Source organism: Hoplias malabaricus, chromosome 1 (assembly GCF_029633855.1).
Source record: "Hoplias malabaricus isolate fHopMal1 chromosome 1, fHopMal1.hap1, whole genome shotgun sequence".
In the NCBI taxonomy this organism is placed as follows: Eukaryota; Metazoa; Chordata; class Actinopteri; order Characiformes; family Erythrinidae; genus Hoplias; species Hoplias malabaricus.
The window spans coordinates 5,080,058-5,096,906 of record NC_089800.1 but is presented as its reverse complement, the minus strand read 5'-3'; the positions used below and the strand labels follow the sequence as shown (position 1 = coordinate 5,096,906).

General features: G+C 45.4%; 1 protein-coding gene across 1 annotated transcript in view; it reads right to left on the bottom strand.

Annotated features, from left to right (window-relative positions):
• Positions 1-16,849, bottom strand: part of csmd3a (CUB and Sushi multiple domains 3a) — a 287,911-nt gene that overhangs the window by 183,635 nt on the left and 87,427 nt on the right. The window contains 1 exon segment of the mRNA XM_066676154.1: positions 8,099-8,306. Within this exon segment, the coding sequence (XP_066532251.1) occupies positions 8,099-8,306 (208 nt within the window).

The window sequence follows — 16,849 nt, the reverse complement described above, 5'->3', positions numbered from 1 at the left end:
ACTGTTGCTATGACTACAAGGCTACTGCAGTGTACAGGACATGCCACTGATCACAATTCAGGTTTTCCATTACGTTCCAGACCATGGCTTGGGAAATGTTTCTCTAACTGGACCTTAATGAATTTTAATTAATTACCCCTGCCCTAAACCAAGCCCTAAACTTAACAATCTATCTCCAAATGTTATTCAAAATCTAACCCTCACCATAAAGTTTTAAGACAAACTTAATTTTAAGCTGCAAAAGATAGAAAACAGCAGTTTTTAGGGTCTGTGTAATGCTATTGCTAACAGAAAACCACATTGTTTCTGTCACACTTCTTCAGGAACTTAACAGGCAGTTATGTATTTGACATCTGTCTCATCAGTGCTGACACAGCATGGAATACCTCACTTGCTAAGCAGCCACAATGCTAACGTCACATACAATGAAAGCTAGTAGGAGCCTGGCTGCAAAAAGCAGAGCATTATGCTAACTGTTCCTCGCTAATGCCATTCGCATCTAGCGGCGCTAGTGCACGTGGACAAAAGAAGCCTTCGGAGCACTCCAAAAGAAAGGAACTTAATGAGATACAGATTCGTATATTAGAGGATTCTCAGAACGGAGAAACTTTACACAGGCCGAGGTAGAAACACAATAAGGGCGAGCTGGGCCGAAGCCTCATTATCAGTTTATACAAAGCTCTGTAATGTGCTCGGTGACAAGCCGTATTAATAGACTGTAGCTGAGCTTTTACAGGGCCCGGGAACAGCATTAATTTCACAGCGCCGCTCCAGCGCTGCGATGCTGACCAGGAAAAAAGCAAGGAAATAAAAGGCTTATTGAAATGTCACCGAGGAATTACACAGCTGTGACAGAGCAGAAACTGTGCAGGAGAAAGCAAGGCTGGGTCGGGAGGGTGGAGGGGTGGAGGGCTTGACAAAAGTGAAATGAAATTGCAATGAAATTTGGAACTGAGCCAATCAGCGGCAAGCAAAAAGCCAGCGTCTTCGACTGCGGGGAAAGAGCGCTCGCGTTTCGAAGTCGTCTGTTTTCCTAATCGAATTGCTGACGTTGTCGCAGGAGGCTGTATGATGCAGCGGCGGCAAGATAACATCAACGTTGCGGCATCGCAGCGGGAGAACTATTATCTGCAAAATGATCATAACCCTGACCGCGGTCTGTTTTTAACCTTCGCTTATGAGACGGCATGATGGCATTGCGTCTTGAGTAGACGTTAAGAATCTCTGCGACGGTTGCACCAATTGCTAAAGCCATTCCCAAGCTAAAAAGAAAAGAAAGCCAGGGGGGGAAAAGGGTGCATGAGAAACTAGTATGAAGACAACACAGGTAACACATGGTGTGAATACGCAATCACACGTCAGGATCTGCCCGCGCTCTGCTTGGGATGCATGATGCTGCCTGTTTAGTGAGAGAATGCGATTTGTCCTTGTCCCAGGAAGACTCCTTCATTGTCAAAGCAAAGAGCCGAGGGGACGGCGGGTACGCTTGACCCGTATTCACCGCACGCTCTTCAGCAGGAGGCAGCTGATCTGAAACCAGATGTCCAGAGCACAGGCCGAGCTTCGCCTCTGCGCAAAAGCCTCAAGGATGACCTAGAAACCGAGGCTAGAAAACACTGCTAACGTGGCCTCGGGTGTCTCGTTAAATTCTCGTGGATATGCTTCATCCACGACAGCCGTTCTCGATCTTTTTGAAGCACAACCACCTTCCACAAAAAGTAGCTCGGGGGGGTTTGGGCCCCCTGTAACACATTATAGCAGCGGTTCCTGGGTCTGTGCTCGGAGCAACGTCTGTCAAAAGCCGAGAGGAACACAGCAAGGCAAGCGATAAATAAACAATGCTACAACCGAGCTGGAGAGTCCGTGTAACTCTTAACTCATTCCTCGGACCAGATCACAGATATTCTACCGTCCTGGACACTACAAGTCACACATTCAAATTGTGAAATGTTTTGGAAAAAAATCAAATAGACAGAGAGAGTGAGAGATTTACTATTAAGCTGTTTTTCATGATGGAAACCACTAATAATTTCATTATTAATTGTGATGTAATTATGTACAATAAAGAGTGGCACGGTGGCACAGCAGGTAGGTGTCGCAGTCACACAGCTCCAGGGACCTGGAGGTTGTAGGTTAAAAATCTTGCTCCGGGTGACTGTCTGAGGAGTGTGGTGTGTTCTCTCTGTGTCTGTGTGGGTTTCCTCCGGGTGACTGTCTGTGAGGAGTGTGGTGTGTTCTCACTGTGTCTGTGTGGGTTTCCTCCGGGTGACTGTCTGTGAGGAGTGTGGTGTGTTCTCCCTGTGTCTGTGTGGGTTTCCTCAGGGTGACTGTCTGTGAGGAGTGTGGTGTGTTCTCTCTGTGTCTGTGTGGGTTTCCTCCGGGTGACTGTCTGTGAGGAGTGTGGTGTGTTCTCTCTGTGTCTGTGTGGGTTTCTTCCGGGTGACTGTCTGTGAGGAGTGTGGTGTGTTCTCCCTGTGTCTGCGTGGGTTTCCTCCGGGTGACTGTGAGGAGTGAGGTGTGTTCTCCCTGTGTCTGCGTGGGTTTCCTCCGGGTGACTGTCTGTGAGGAGTGTGGTGTGTTCTCCCTGTGTCTGCGTGGGTTTCCTCCGGGTGACTGTCTCTGAGGAGTGTGGTGTGTTCTCCCTGTGTCTGCGTGGGTTTCCTCCGGGTGACTGTGAGGAGTGAGGTGTGTTCTCCCTGTGTCTGCGTGGGTTTCCTCCGGGTGACTGTCTGTGAGGAGTGTGGTGTGTTCTCCCTGTGTCTGCGTGGGTTTCCTCCTGGTGACTGTCTGTGAGGAGTGTGGTGTGTTCTCCCTGTGTCTGCGTGGGTTTCCTCCGGGTGACTGTCTCTGAGGAGTGTGGTGTGTTCTCCCTGTGTCTGTGTGGGTTGCCTCCAGGTGACTGTCTGTGAGGAGTTGGTGTGTTCTCCCTGTGTCTGCGTGGGTTTCCTCCGGGTGCTCCGGTTTTCTCCCACTGTCCAAAAACGCACATTGGTAGGTGATTGGTGAGTCAAAATTGTCTATAGGTGTGTGAGTGAATGTCGCCTTGTAAAGAACTGATGCCCCCTCCAGGGTGTGTTCCTGCCTTGCACCCAGTGATTCAGGGTAGACCCACCGAGACCCTGAACTGGATAAGCGCCTACAGATAACGAATGAATAATGCACAATAAACATATTGTTAAGACTGTCCTATGCAAAATTTGAGCATTAATTATTGCCTAAATGTACAGGTTATCAGTGTGTAATGGACTGGAAATTGATTAATGTGGGTTCTAGATAGCACCAGGTTAATAACAGTTTCGTAAGTCACTAAAAATCACGATGTGGTTCTCCTTATCACTAATTAGAGATTGAAAAAGTATTAATGTGTCAATCAGCTTCACTAATTCAATATCCCTGCATGAGTGAGGAGGCACTCCTCGCCAACTACCCCATAGTCACTCTTTCTCCCTATTTCTGGGGCTGCACTTTATCCCCTCAGAAGAGGGAAGACCGGAATGCTGATATTGAGTCACTGTGAGCTGTATGAACTACACAAGGACTCCAGAGCAGACATCCACACACTGTCTGAGGGGAGATTTCCTCATCCTGTTCGCCATGAAGGCCAGGCCATGAGATCCTGCTTATCACTGCTGTGCTGGAGAGACGTGCAGGGAGAGATGCTGGTGACCAAGGGTCTGAACTGTGCACTGTTTATATGGGACTACTGCTGCAAGAGCCTCCTCAGGTCTTAGGACTGGGGATGTTTAAGCTCAGCTTTTATTGTATCTTATCTTATTTTAGCTGCCTGTCTGCTGCTGTATATCTTTGGATTTCTCCTTGGGGATTCCTAAAAGTAATCTAACCTGATCTACTAAAGTCCAGACTGAAGTCATCAGTCGTATAATAAGTTTCAAATAACGTCATTAAAATTTGGTTAAATACTCATCAAACAGCAAGTAACTTTGGTGACCGCCTCAAAATGTATCTTTACTCTTATCCTACCATTTTGATTATCATTGTTTATTCATGTATGAGAATAAAAGTGATGTTTAAGGTCCATTTAATGAGCAAAAACATATTTTACTTTGTTTATTTATTTTCAATAGCAGCATGGTGGTGCAGAAGGTAGGTGTCGCAATCACACAGCTCCAGGGACCTGGAGGTTGTGGGTTCGATTCCCGCTCCGGGTGACTGTCTGTCTGTGTGGTGTGTTCTCCCTGTGTCTGCGTGGGTTTCCTCCGGGTGACTGTCTGTGAGGAGTGTGGTGTGTTCTCTCTGTGTCTGCGTGGGTTTCCTCCGGGTGACTGTCTGTGAGGAGTGTGGTGTGTTCTCTCTGTGTCTGCGTGGGTTTCCTCCAGGTGACTGTCTGTGAGGAGTGTGGTGTGTTCTCTCTGTGTCTGCGTGGGTTTCCTCCGGGTGACTGTCTGTGGGGAGTTGGTGTGTTCTCCCCGTGTCTGCGTGGGTTTCCTCCGGGTGACTGTCTGTGAGGAGTGTGGTGTGTTCTCCCTGTGTCTGCGTGGGTTTCCTCCGGGTGACTGTCTGTGGGGAGTTGGTGTGTTCTCCCCGTGTCTGCGTGGGTTTCCTCCGGGTGCTCCGGTTTCCTCCCACAGTCCAAAAACACACGTTGGTAGGTGGATTGGACTCAACAGTGTCCGTAGGTGTGAGTGTGTGAGTGAATGTGTGTCATGTGAAGGACTGGTGCCCCCTCCAGGGTGTATTCCTGCCTTGCGCTCAATGATTCCAGGTAGGCTCTGGACCCACGATGACCCTGAACTGGATAAATGGTTACAGATAATGAATAAATGAATGAATTTATTTTAAATAATCATAACTGTTTTTTTTTCCATCAAACCATGTCCCACAGCGTCATTGCTCTAACTCTGTCACCACAACTTATTTGCACACTAGGGGCAGTGAGAACACAGACACACATACGTCCAGAGCTATCCCAGCGCCTGGAGAGCAGCTGGGGGTTGGTTGGTACCTCAGGCATGGATGTTGAGGGAGGAGACAGTGCCGTTCCTTCATCCCACCCCATCTTTAATTTTACTGTCTCATTGACGGGATCAATCTGAGCTTCCAGTTTCAAGCTTCTATAACCATTAGGCCATGGTTGTGCCTAAATTCGGCTGTTGTCAAATCTACAGGCCAATGTACATTTCCGCCAGTATCCCAGCACAGATCCGGTTCTTGTGCCCTCAAAACCCAGCAGCAGTTCCTCAAGTCTAGCTTTACTTTGTGTTCCTGGAACGCCAAGTGATTTGAAAGTTACAAGCTGTTGTTTTTGCCCTTTGTAACAGCATAGAGGAAGTACGGTGGAATTACGTAAAGGTCACTCCGACAAAACCCATTGATTTGTGTGTTGGCTTGGCGCAACAGCGGAGGAGAGCGGCAGGATCTGCCCCCACGGGAAGGCCACTCCGTTTGTCTTGTAGCTTATGGGAATGATGCAGGGAATCGATGAAGCCATCGGTGAAGGGAATTGTCAGTAGATTGCTACGACAAGCGAGGTCGAGGCAATTACGGGGCGAACGCGGCTACCCGACAGCGCTCTGAGCGCAAATCCCACACAGAGCAGAGGATTTACAGTGAGCTGCTTTGATTAACACTCATATTAGCCTCAGATGCTAACCCAATTCATCTGCCAAAACTCAGATTTACAACATCTCCCCTGCTCCCTTTCCCTAAGTACATCAGTCATCAGCCGAGCCGCGTTTACCGTCTGATGTTGGCTTCTTTAGTTTCATGCTGGAGTTGGAAGCTAAGGTGCTAATGCTAATGAGAGGCAACAGATCGCTGTGGCGCTCATTACCATCGCCTGAAACCATTTCAAAATGTCAAACCATCACAGAAGACTTGATTATGTGTACGTCACAGCGCTAAAAAAAAAGCTGTACATGAGTTTTAGATCATGCTCAATGCCAAGTGTGGGCTAGAGAGGTATAAAGCCCCCCAGCATTGGACTGTGAAGCAGTGGAACTGAAGAGGGAAGCTTGCCTTTCCATTGGGATTAGCTGGAGTGACATTTGTGGTGCACAACTAATGCTCTAGTGGCTGAATGCCATCAAATCCTTACATCAATTGACTGCCTAGTGTCAAAGCTAGAAGCTGTTACTGCAGCAAAACAAGGAGGACAAACTAGGGATGGATGATCAATGCCTAGCTGTTCACGTGGCTAATACAGTTGTAAAGGTTGCAAAAGTTTGGTTACACTTTTTTATTATTTTATTCATTTTAAGTGTACAAATATTTTTGAAGCATATTTTTGTGTAATGTCCTATAATTGTAATTCACAATTCTAAAATTACATTTTATAGTAAAATTACATTTTTTTAATTAAAAATTACAGTTTTCATGTTATTCGGCAAAAAACTAAAAAAATAAGTATTTTGAAAATGACAAACTGCTTTATCTGTTTAACTTCTATCAAGGAAAAATGCTGCAAAGTGTAAATGAAGTATAGAAAACAATAACAACAAAATCACAATCTTTAAATCGTCTAAAGCAAAACTCACACATACTTTTGGAAACAGTATTATCCACAAGAACCGAACAAATCCATGACGTGCTTTTGCAGCGCTTTTTTCTTGATGGGATCTGTAACAAAGGCAGCGACCAATCAATCTTTCTCACTTGCCATTTTCAGGTTATTCTTTTGTTAAATAAAATAAAAATAATTTTTAATACTACGCAACATTCATTCATTCATTGTCTGTAACCCTTATCCAGTTCAGGGTCGCGGTGGGTTCAGAGCCTACCTGGAATCATTGGGCGCAAGGCAGGAATACACCCTGGAGGGGGCGCCAGTCCTTCAGAGGGTAACACAGACACACACACTTTCACTCACACCTACGGACACTTTTGAGTTGCCAATCCACCTACCAACGTGTGTTTTTGGACTGTGGGAGGAAACTGGAGCACCCAGAGGAAACCCACGCAGACACAGGGAGAACACAAAACACTCCTCACAGACAGTCACCCGGAGGAAACCCACGCAGACACAGAGAGAACACACCACACTCCTCAAAGACAGTCACCCGGAGGAAACCCACGCGGACACAGGGAGAACACACCACACTCCTCACAGACAGTCACCCGGAGGAAACCCACGCAGACACAGGGAGAACACACCACACTCCTCACAGACAGTCACCCGGAGGAAACCCACGCAGACACAGGGAGAACACACCACATTCCTCACAGACAGTCACCCGGAGGAAACCCACGCGGACACAGGGAGAACAAACCACACTCCTCACAGACAGTCACCCGGAGGAAACCCACGCAGACACAGAGAGAACACACCACACTCCTCACAGACAGTCACCCGGAGGAAACCCACGCAGACACAGGGAGAACACACCACACTCCTCACAGACAGTCACCCGGAGTGGGCCTCGAACCCACAACCTCCAGGTCCCTGGAGCTGTGTGACTGCGACATTTCCTGCTGCTCCTCCATTCCGCTTTACTACGCAACAGTTACCATAAAATAGCAAAGGAGAGGAAATGTTTGACTGTTGAATTACAGTTATACGTTACACATAAAACACTTTAAAACGTATCTGTACACAAGGTGTGATGTGGAGAGTGGCTCATTCCCACCACTCACTGTGGGGGTCTTAATCACTGAACAACAGAGTCGAAAGAAGCCAGGAACAAATCGAGTTCACAAAGTACAAATCTCTATCTGACAACAGCAGGGCAAACTTTTTGAGTGTTATTCCTTCTCCTTGACAACGTGTGACATCACAAGTTATTTCAGCAGCCGAGTTGAAGGCAGTCTTTTGGAGGTCCTTCAGAGCTCAGAAGCATTTGAACGTTATCCTTTGTGTCTACTTAGGAATATGCTAATGAGTCATCTGACACACATGAAAAACAGTCACAGGGTGACACTTCCATCGCCGGAGATTGTGTGAAATTACGATGCGAAAGCTTTTGAGATGGAATCTCGAGGGACATTATCACAGCACCAGTGCACACCACAACACTGAACTGATGTATGTATCACACTGGGAAAAAGAGGAGGAAAGAGAGAGAGAGAGAGAGAGGAACGCAGAGTGCCTTAATGGACTGGAGGGGTATGACAGACGACAGGAAGCCGCCGCTTTGAAGCTCACCATATTGACGGAGGCTCTGATCCCTCCACCTCTAAGTAGTCCAGCTTGTTCTCCATCTGGAAGTCAGTGAAGACCAACGAGATGGTGTCTCCAGGATCAGCTACGATGGTCCATGTGCACTCACCGCTGCTTTTGTAATCGTTCTGGAAGTCCAGGCTGGAGATCACGCCACTGGAACCACGGAACGTTCCTCCGCAGGTGTCCTCCGCTAAAGAAACACACACACACACACACACACACACACACACACACACAATAAATAAATAAATAAAATATACAAATAATGTTATTACATTTTCTTCCAGGGATTCTGCCTAGCTTTAGAATTCCTGCCGGTTTTCCACAACTTAAACCAGTTCTAGGGTCTTAATGAAATGTTTGTGACTTTTTTTGGGTCAAAACACCACAAGGATCAAACCCTACAACAGCATTATTCCCCTGTCTAAACAACCCTGAACACCCACTTTCAGATCCTGCTCCTTTAAATGGTAATGAGCCACTCGCTGTTGACCCCGACCCCGAGTGCACGGCAGTGAGGAGCGAGGAGCAGAAGCTCTGGTTTTTAGCAGTTTTCACTTGATCCTCTTTCTTCTCCGTTTTTACTCTTATTTGTGTTGAAAGGATTTGAATGAATGAATGAACCTACGGACACTTTTGAGTCGCCAATCCACCTACCAACGTGTGTTTTTGGACTGTGGAAGGAAACCGGAGCACCCGGAGGAAACCCACGCAGACACAGGGAGAACACACCACACTCCTCACAGACAGTCACCTGGAGGAAACCCACGCAGACACAGGGAGAACATACCACACTCCTCACAGACAGTCACCCAGAGGAAACTCACGCAGACACAGGGAGAACACACCACACTCCTCACAGACAGTCACCCGGAGGAAACCCATGCAGACACAGGGAGAACATACCACACTCCTCACAGACAGTCACCCGGAGGAAACCCACGCGGACACAGGGAGAACACACCACACTCCTCACAGACAGTCACCTGGAGGAAACCCACGCAGACACAGGGAGAACATACCACACTCCTCACAGACAGTCACCTGGAGGAAACCCACACAGACACAGGGAGAACACACCACACTCATTACAGACAGTCACCCGGAGGAAACCCACGCAGACACAGAGAGAACACACCACACTCCTCACAGACAGTCACCCGGAGGAAACCCACGCAGACACAGGGAGAACACACCACACTCCTCACAGACAGTCACCCGGAGGAAACCCACGCAGACACAGGGAGAACATACCACACTCCTCACAGACAGTCACCCGGAGGAAACCCACACAGACACAGGGAGAACACACCACACTCCTCACAGACAGTCACCCGGAGGAAACCCACGCAGACACAGGGAGAACACACCACACTCCTCACAGACAGTCACCCGGAGGAAACCCACGCAGACACAGGGAGAACATACCACACTCCTCACAGACAGTCACCCGGAGGAAACCCACGCAGACACAGGGAGAACATACCACACTCCTCACAGACAGTCTGAATTAATTAATTAAATAAAAAAAAAAACTAGAAATGCCTCTTCGACTGTGTTCCTCCTTGCTTTTTCGGAGTGGACAGTAGAATGTGGGAAACCATTACTGTCCAGTCTGTAAACAAGGACATTGCTTCATTGTCCTTTGTGCTGAAAGCCACACTGAGTGTTTGGGACTGAATTCTAAAACCGAATAAATAAAAACATTCTGTTTCAGCCTACTGTCCTGCAAGTAATTGCTGGTTGTGTTTTCTAAGAAAAGACAATGTCTTCACACATGTCCACAGTTATTTTGTCAGGCATTTGTTTTTGGAATAAGAAAAAGACTGGCTTTAATTATGAAATTACCGTGCAGTGTGAAAACACACACAATGGCTCTTAATTATTGTTATTTACAAGATACTGAGCTTAGGAAACACTCCATCACTGCATCTATGCAAAATCACAGATTAATTAGATAGAGGCTGATGCTATTTATTGATTCTTAATAGGATGCTTATAATAGCGCCCCAAAATCAGGTCTAATTTCAGATAAGCTTGTTTTCGATGGTGGAACATTGGCGCAACAGCAGTGACATTTTCCCTTTTTTTTATATATATTCCAGGATCTAATTATAGGTAACTGTTTAGCTACATTTATGAATTGTTGTTGCTTGTATTTAACCTGGGCGGCACAGTGGCGCAGCAGGTTAGTGTTACAGTCACACAGCTCCAGGGACATGGAGGTTGTGGGTTCGACTCCAGCTCCGGGTGACTGTCTGTGAGGAGTGTGGTGTGTTCTCCCTGTGTCTGCATGGGTTTCCTCCGGTTAACTGTCTGTGAGGAGTTGGTGTGTTCTCCCTGTGTCAGCGTGGGTTTCCTCCTGGTGACTGTCTGTGAGGAGTGTGGTGTGTTCTCCCTGTGTCTGCATGGGTTTCCTCCGGTTAACTGTCTGTGAGGAGTTGGTGTGTTCTCCCTGTGTCAGCGTGGGTTTCCTCCTGGTGACTGTCTGTGAGGAGTGTGGTGTGTTCTCCTTGTGTCTGGCATTAGGCATAGTGACTCAAGCTTGACTGTGTCCACAATAAGCATCAGACCATCACTATATTGCTAATGCACCGGTCTAACAGACATGCACATTGGCTTGCGTTGTGTTTGCAATGGTGGAGAGGGAAGGCAATCCTACCCACCCTATGATATATGGATCAACACTCAGACTGCCATTTATGGTCAACTGAGCTTAAAGGTATCTAAATGTACGCAATTTCCCACTGTTACAAACCTTATAGGCCCGTTTCCAGGCTCCAGATGGATCATGAGTCCAGAAAATCCAGAATAAACGAGGTCCGCTCACCAGGGAGTGGACCTCCCTCGTCTGGCGGCTTGTAAATGCTCGGCTAATGCACGCATCTGTTATTCAGAAAGGTTTGGAATATTTATGACAGTGCTGCATTAAGTGCTGATGAGCACGGGGAACATTTCTTGCTCATCCCTAGCCCCGCCTTCAAAAAGGACACTGCAAAATGATCTTATTATTGTGAAATCATCTAAAATTGAGTTCAAACAGATGCCATTTCTCATTATGACAATGCTAGATGAATGTTATAAGCTTTTCCAGGAGAGTTTGAAACAGTTGTACACATTCATTTAGGGATCTGGAGCCCACCAACCCACACACTATGAAACAAGACCACTCAGTCAATATTTGTGGGATAAAATGGGTCATTCTGATTCTGCTCAACTTCTGACTACAAGTGCAGAGCTTTAGGAAACAGACACGAAATGCTGAGACTGAGTAAAAACTGAGAAAACGAGAACGGAGAGGAAAGAGAACTGAGCAAAAACAACTAAAAAACAAGGTCTTCTGCTCCTTGCTCTTCACTGCTGTGCGCTCAGGGTCGGGGTGAACAACGACCGAGTCATTATACCGGCTGATACCGGCCGTTCTGAGCATGGTATTTTGACCAACGCAGGTCACGGGTGTTTCTTTAAGACCCAGAACTTAGTTTACTTGTGGAAAAGTGGCAGAATAAGTCCTTTTATTTATTATTTTGCTCTTTTAAACATTATATGTGGAATAAATCAAAACAGTCCTCACTGCTTCTTGAAGGCAAGTGATCCGCTAATGGATACACGCTTCTTTAAACAAGCCAGAAATTTGTCAAATGATCTTCTCACCATGACTAATATCATGCATATCGATTAGATTTACGACAATTTCACTTGATATCATTTTTGTGCCTTGTACAGACCACTGGCAATGAGAAAGAAGCCTGTTCTCCCTTGGTTTCAACAGTAATCCCTTTCAACGGCAAAAATATATCACGCCATCTGAGATTAACACAGCTTTTTATGATTTAATTTGGACTCTCGTTATCAGATGGATGAAACACCTGGAGGATGAAGCGTTCCGAGCCTTTAACTCTTATCAGAACAGATTGGACGGCGCCGCTTTCCGAAGGAAAGACACTGGGAGCTAATCCCTCTGTCCGAGCTCATTCTCAGGCGTTGTAAATCCTCGCTGTAGGATTCCGCAGGAGCGATGGAAGGTACCATCGAGTCGACCTCTAAACTACGTCTAAGATTAACCCTCTCCACATCTAATAAGCTGCTACTTTAGCTTAAACATAGAGCGTGCTCCTTGGAGCCAAACGTCACCATGATCAATGCTGTGTGTTGGCAAGTGTGGGGTAGTGACCACACACACCCCAAGCTAGCCATAGCACCCAGGGATCACATGGGGCTTAGGTGCCTTGCTTTAGCTCACCTGAACCCTGTGCTTTGAAGCAGGGACCATCCAGCCCCAAGTCTTTGTCCCCAGCCTTCTGGAGCTGAAGCCAGTACTTTTGACATGAGTATTTATTGTGTTTATGATTCCCACGGCCTGTGTGAATCATACCCTCACAGCAATGTTCCAGGACTCCTAAAAGATCCAAATGACCTATGAACACTCAATGTTGGAGAAGGACATTTTCAAAAACGTGTTTGATCATACAGCAGGCCTCAGACGAAATGATCGGGAATTGAAAACACGTTAAATAATTCACATGTCCAGCAGGCGGGATCATAAAGTAAAATCATATTGATATAAATAGCCGAGGCAAATGCTCGAGGACATGAATTCACTCCGAAGCCCAAAACCCAAACGTGTTCAATTATGCAGAAACGATCCGGTTCCAATGCCATGTCAGCTAAATAAAGTCATAACAAGTGGCGGGTGGGATTTAAACCCACTCCGTAAGCCGCTCCATCGCAGACGCTGATGCCGTTTTGATTGTGGGGGATAAAAAACCCAGAGTAACTTGCTCTCCGCCGCTGTCCTATGTTGTAATTTCACAGTGGGAGGTAAACAGTGGTTAGGGAAATCAATGGCTGTAATATAAGATATTTCTCAGAGAGGCAGAGACTTATCGGACCTAATACTTCCATAAAGGAAGGCGGCGGTAAGTAGAGGAGACGTATAGTTATCGACCTGGGTCCGTACTCTGTGTAAAGAGAGTCGCAAAGCTGCTCAGAGTCTGAGAACACACTATGCTCCTGTACGGCATTAGGTTTTTCCTTTAAGGAGCCCATACACTAAACTTCCTCTTGTTTGGTTTAAATAAAGGAATCAGATGGAACTCATTCACAAGTCTTCAAAGAACCGCTTTTGTGACATCACAAAGACCAACATATGCTCTCTAGACACTGGCTTCCAGGCCGCATAAAGTTCCCATTTTCAAGGAACTTTTTTCTGTGACATCACAAAACCAACACTCCTACTCTCTCAAGAGACTTGCTTTCAAGTTGTGAAAATCCGCTATGTTTAAATAACTTGTTTTGTGATGTCACAAAACCAACAGCCTTATTATCTCCTGATACGCATGTGAGAGTTGGTAGAACTAGTTTTGTGATGTCACAAAATCCAACACCGGTGCTATCTCAAGAGACTTGCATTTGAATTGCAAACGCATCCTGTTTTCAAATAATTTTGTTTTCAAATAACTTTGGTTTTGACGTCACAAAAACACAAACACTCGCTTTCAAGTTTTCTGAAGTTTCCTGTTTTTAAAGAATTACAATTGTGATGTCACAAAAAAACATATATTTTCAGTACTGTTAATTAACAAAAGAAATGTTTTAATGACTCAAAACACACTTTTCCCACTCTGCACAGTCAATATACGTCCCACTTTGAATTCACAGGTTTTCTGGGTAACCATGGCAGCCAATCAGATCAGAGAATCTAGAACAATTGCTGTGGGTAAGGGTCAAGGCCGTAAAACTCTACTGGATGCTCGTGATCTCTGGGCCCTTAAACGTCACTGCACCTCAAACAGGAACGCCACTGTCATGGAAATAACAGAATGGGCTCAGGAATACTTCCAGAAAGCATTGTCAGTGAACACAATCCACCGTGCCCTCCGCCGTTGCCAGCTGAAACTCTACAGTGCAAAGACGAAGCCATTTATAAGCAAGCTCCACAAGCTCAGACGTTTGCACTGGGCCAGGGTTCTTTTAAAATGGATTGTGGCAAAATGGAAGACTGTTCTGTGGTCAGATGAGTCACGATTTGAAGTTCTTTATGGAACACTGGGACGCCATGTCATCCGGACCAGAGAGGACAAGGATAACCCAAGTTGTTATCAACGCTCCATTCAGAAGCCTGCATCACTGATGGTATGGGGTTGCATGAGTGCTTGTGGCATGGGCAGCTTGCATGTCTGGAAAGGCACCATTAATGCAGAGAACTATGTTCAGGTTCTAGAACAACATATGCTCCCATCTAGACGTCATCTCTTTCAAGGAAGACCCTACATTTTTCAACAAGATAATGCCAGACCACATTCTGCAGCAATCACAACATCATGGCTACGTAGGAGAAGGATCCGGGGACTGAAATGGCGGCCTGCAGTCCAGATCTTTCACCTATAGAGAACATTTGGTGCATCATAAAGAGGAAGGTGCGACAAAGAAGGCCCAAGACGATTGAACAGTTAGAGGCCTGTATTAGACATGAATGGGAGAGCATTCCTATTTCTAAACTTTAGAAACTGGTCTCCTCTGTCCCCAGACGTCTGTTGAGTGTTGTAAGAAGAAGGGGGGATGCCACACAATGGTAAAAAATGGCCTTGTCACAACTTTTTTGGGATTTGTTGACGCCATGAAATTTTGAAACAACATATTTTTCCCTTAAAATGATACATTCTCTCAGTTTAAACCCTTGATCTGTGATTTGTGTTCTATTCTGAATAAAATATTAGATGTTGGCTCCTTCACATCATTGCATTCAGTTTTTATTCACAATTGGTTTAGTGTCCCAACTTTTTTGGAATCTGGTTTTTATCAGAACTGAGAGCTTAGCTTGCTCCAAGTAAGAGGACATATATCACCAGACAATAGAAGATGATATCACCCAGTGACAGGCGAAAACATAAAGGCTGGTGGTCATTTCTATGCATAAACAGTTTGCTATAGGAACGCCGTTTCAATTTGTACACCCAGTGCCAAAGACCTGTATGAGAACTTTGATCCTACATTAGCTGTGGCATTTGCTTTAAGGTAGTTTTTTTTCCCACCGCACAGACTCAAGACTCCTTCCCTCATCCGAATGTAAAATGACCAGTCGCCTTGGACACGTATCTTCAATAAAAGCCACTTGAACCTTCACACCCATTATGTAAAGGCTGCTTTTGAAGTCTGGCTCATAATAAGCAGCGAATTTCAATATTATTTTTCCCCAGTAAACAAACCCTGGTTGAAGCGTGGGGGGGTGGTGTGTGTGTGTGTGTTTGGGGGGTTTATTTCTCTCTTTTTTTGGCTCAGGCACTACCACAGACAGCCCGTAGGTCCTGCATTAACAAATCTTAAAATGTGCCTTTGAAATGATAATGCTCTTGCCATTTTACATTACGTTTTCAAGCTGGATTTTTTTTTTTTCAATATTCATGTTGAGTTCCACGTTACTGGGAGACAAACAGCTCCTAAGCGGTGTGTGTTTGATCTGGTGTGTGTTTTTTTTTTTTTTATTATCGAGGCTGGGATGCAAGGCGAGGCGAGATAACTTCCCTCTTCCATCGCTTTCGAAGCTACAATGTGTCCTGACATGCGTGAGCCCCAGCTCAGATCAGCCCTGAATGCCTTAATGTTTGGTGGGGAGGATGCTTCCAAAATGTCTCGCTCAGATGTGGTAGGCTGCCTTGCCTCGAGTCAGTGGGGTATGTTAGGCTGAAGGGGACGCTAGCTAAAGCTAAATGAAGTTGTTTCTGCACTGACTTGTCATCAAGTTTGGTTTTTACACCTGTATTTGTTGAATTTTCACCCAATCCACATGTTGTGTCTTCACGTTTTAGCAATACGCTTTCAGAACTATCCACTCAGAACTGGTAGACTGCATTGTCTCGAGTTTTATACACAATATGTTCAAAGATTTATGGCTACCCCATATAATTGGCACACTGCTGGTGGGCACAGATGTTCTGCACGAGTCTAAGTTCATCAGGCTCTTAGCCATGAGAGTTTATAAGTAATAGAATTGTATGTGTTTATTGACATTATGTGCTAATTTTGAGGAGATAATTATGAAATTAAGATTTCAATCTGTGGGTTATAATAGCATAGTGGGGCACCAAAAAGGCAGAGCATGGTGCAGTTCTCAGCTCAGGCAGGAAAACCACAAACTTACAAATGAGCACTTTGGGTAAGTCTCCTAGCATGGCATTGTTCAAAACCCATTTTCTCAAACATCATACATTGGATTTTGACATTTCACGACAGGTAGCATCCATCAGAAGCTTCCGAAAAGCTTATCTCACCTCCAGAAACCTTCAGAAGAACATTAAACCCACTGCGTCACACATTAGTGTGCTTTCCCAGTGTCTTTCGTAATGGATCTTCTGCCCATTATTATAGTTACCTGTTAATGCTAATGGTATCTATCCCGCATAAACATATCACAAGTCAGTGCCATTCAAAATGCACGAGAGACTATGATGTCTTTGATGGAGGGACATGTTTTCCGGTCATCTTTCTGTGTAGTGAATGAATCTGAACAAAATTTATCTCAAAGTCCTCAAATAGTCCATGTTACAGAAAAGAACATCCTAAAGAAACATTTGGTTCTTATGTGATATACGTTATTAACATCAAATAACATCTAATAAATAATTCTCTCAAAACCCCTGGATTTTATCTTGTATAATCTCTATGGAAATTCAGAAACTGATAGAATCACATGTTGTAGATTAGCTGCGCAACAACTTAAGATCAGCATGCCCA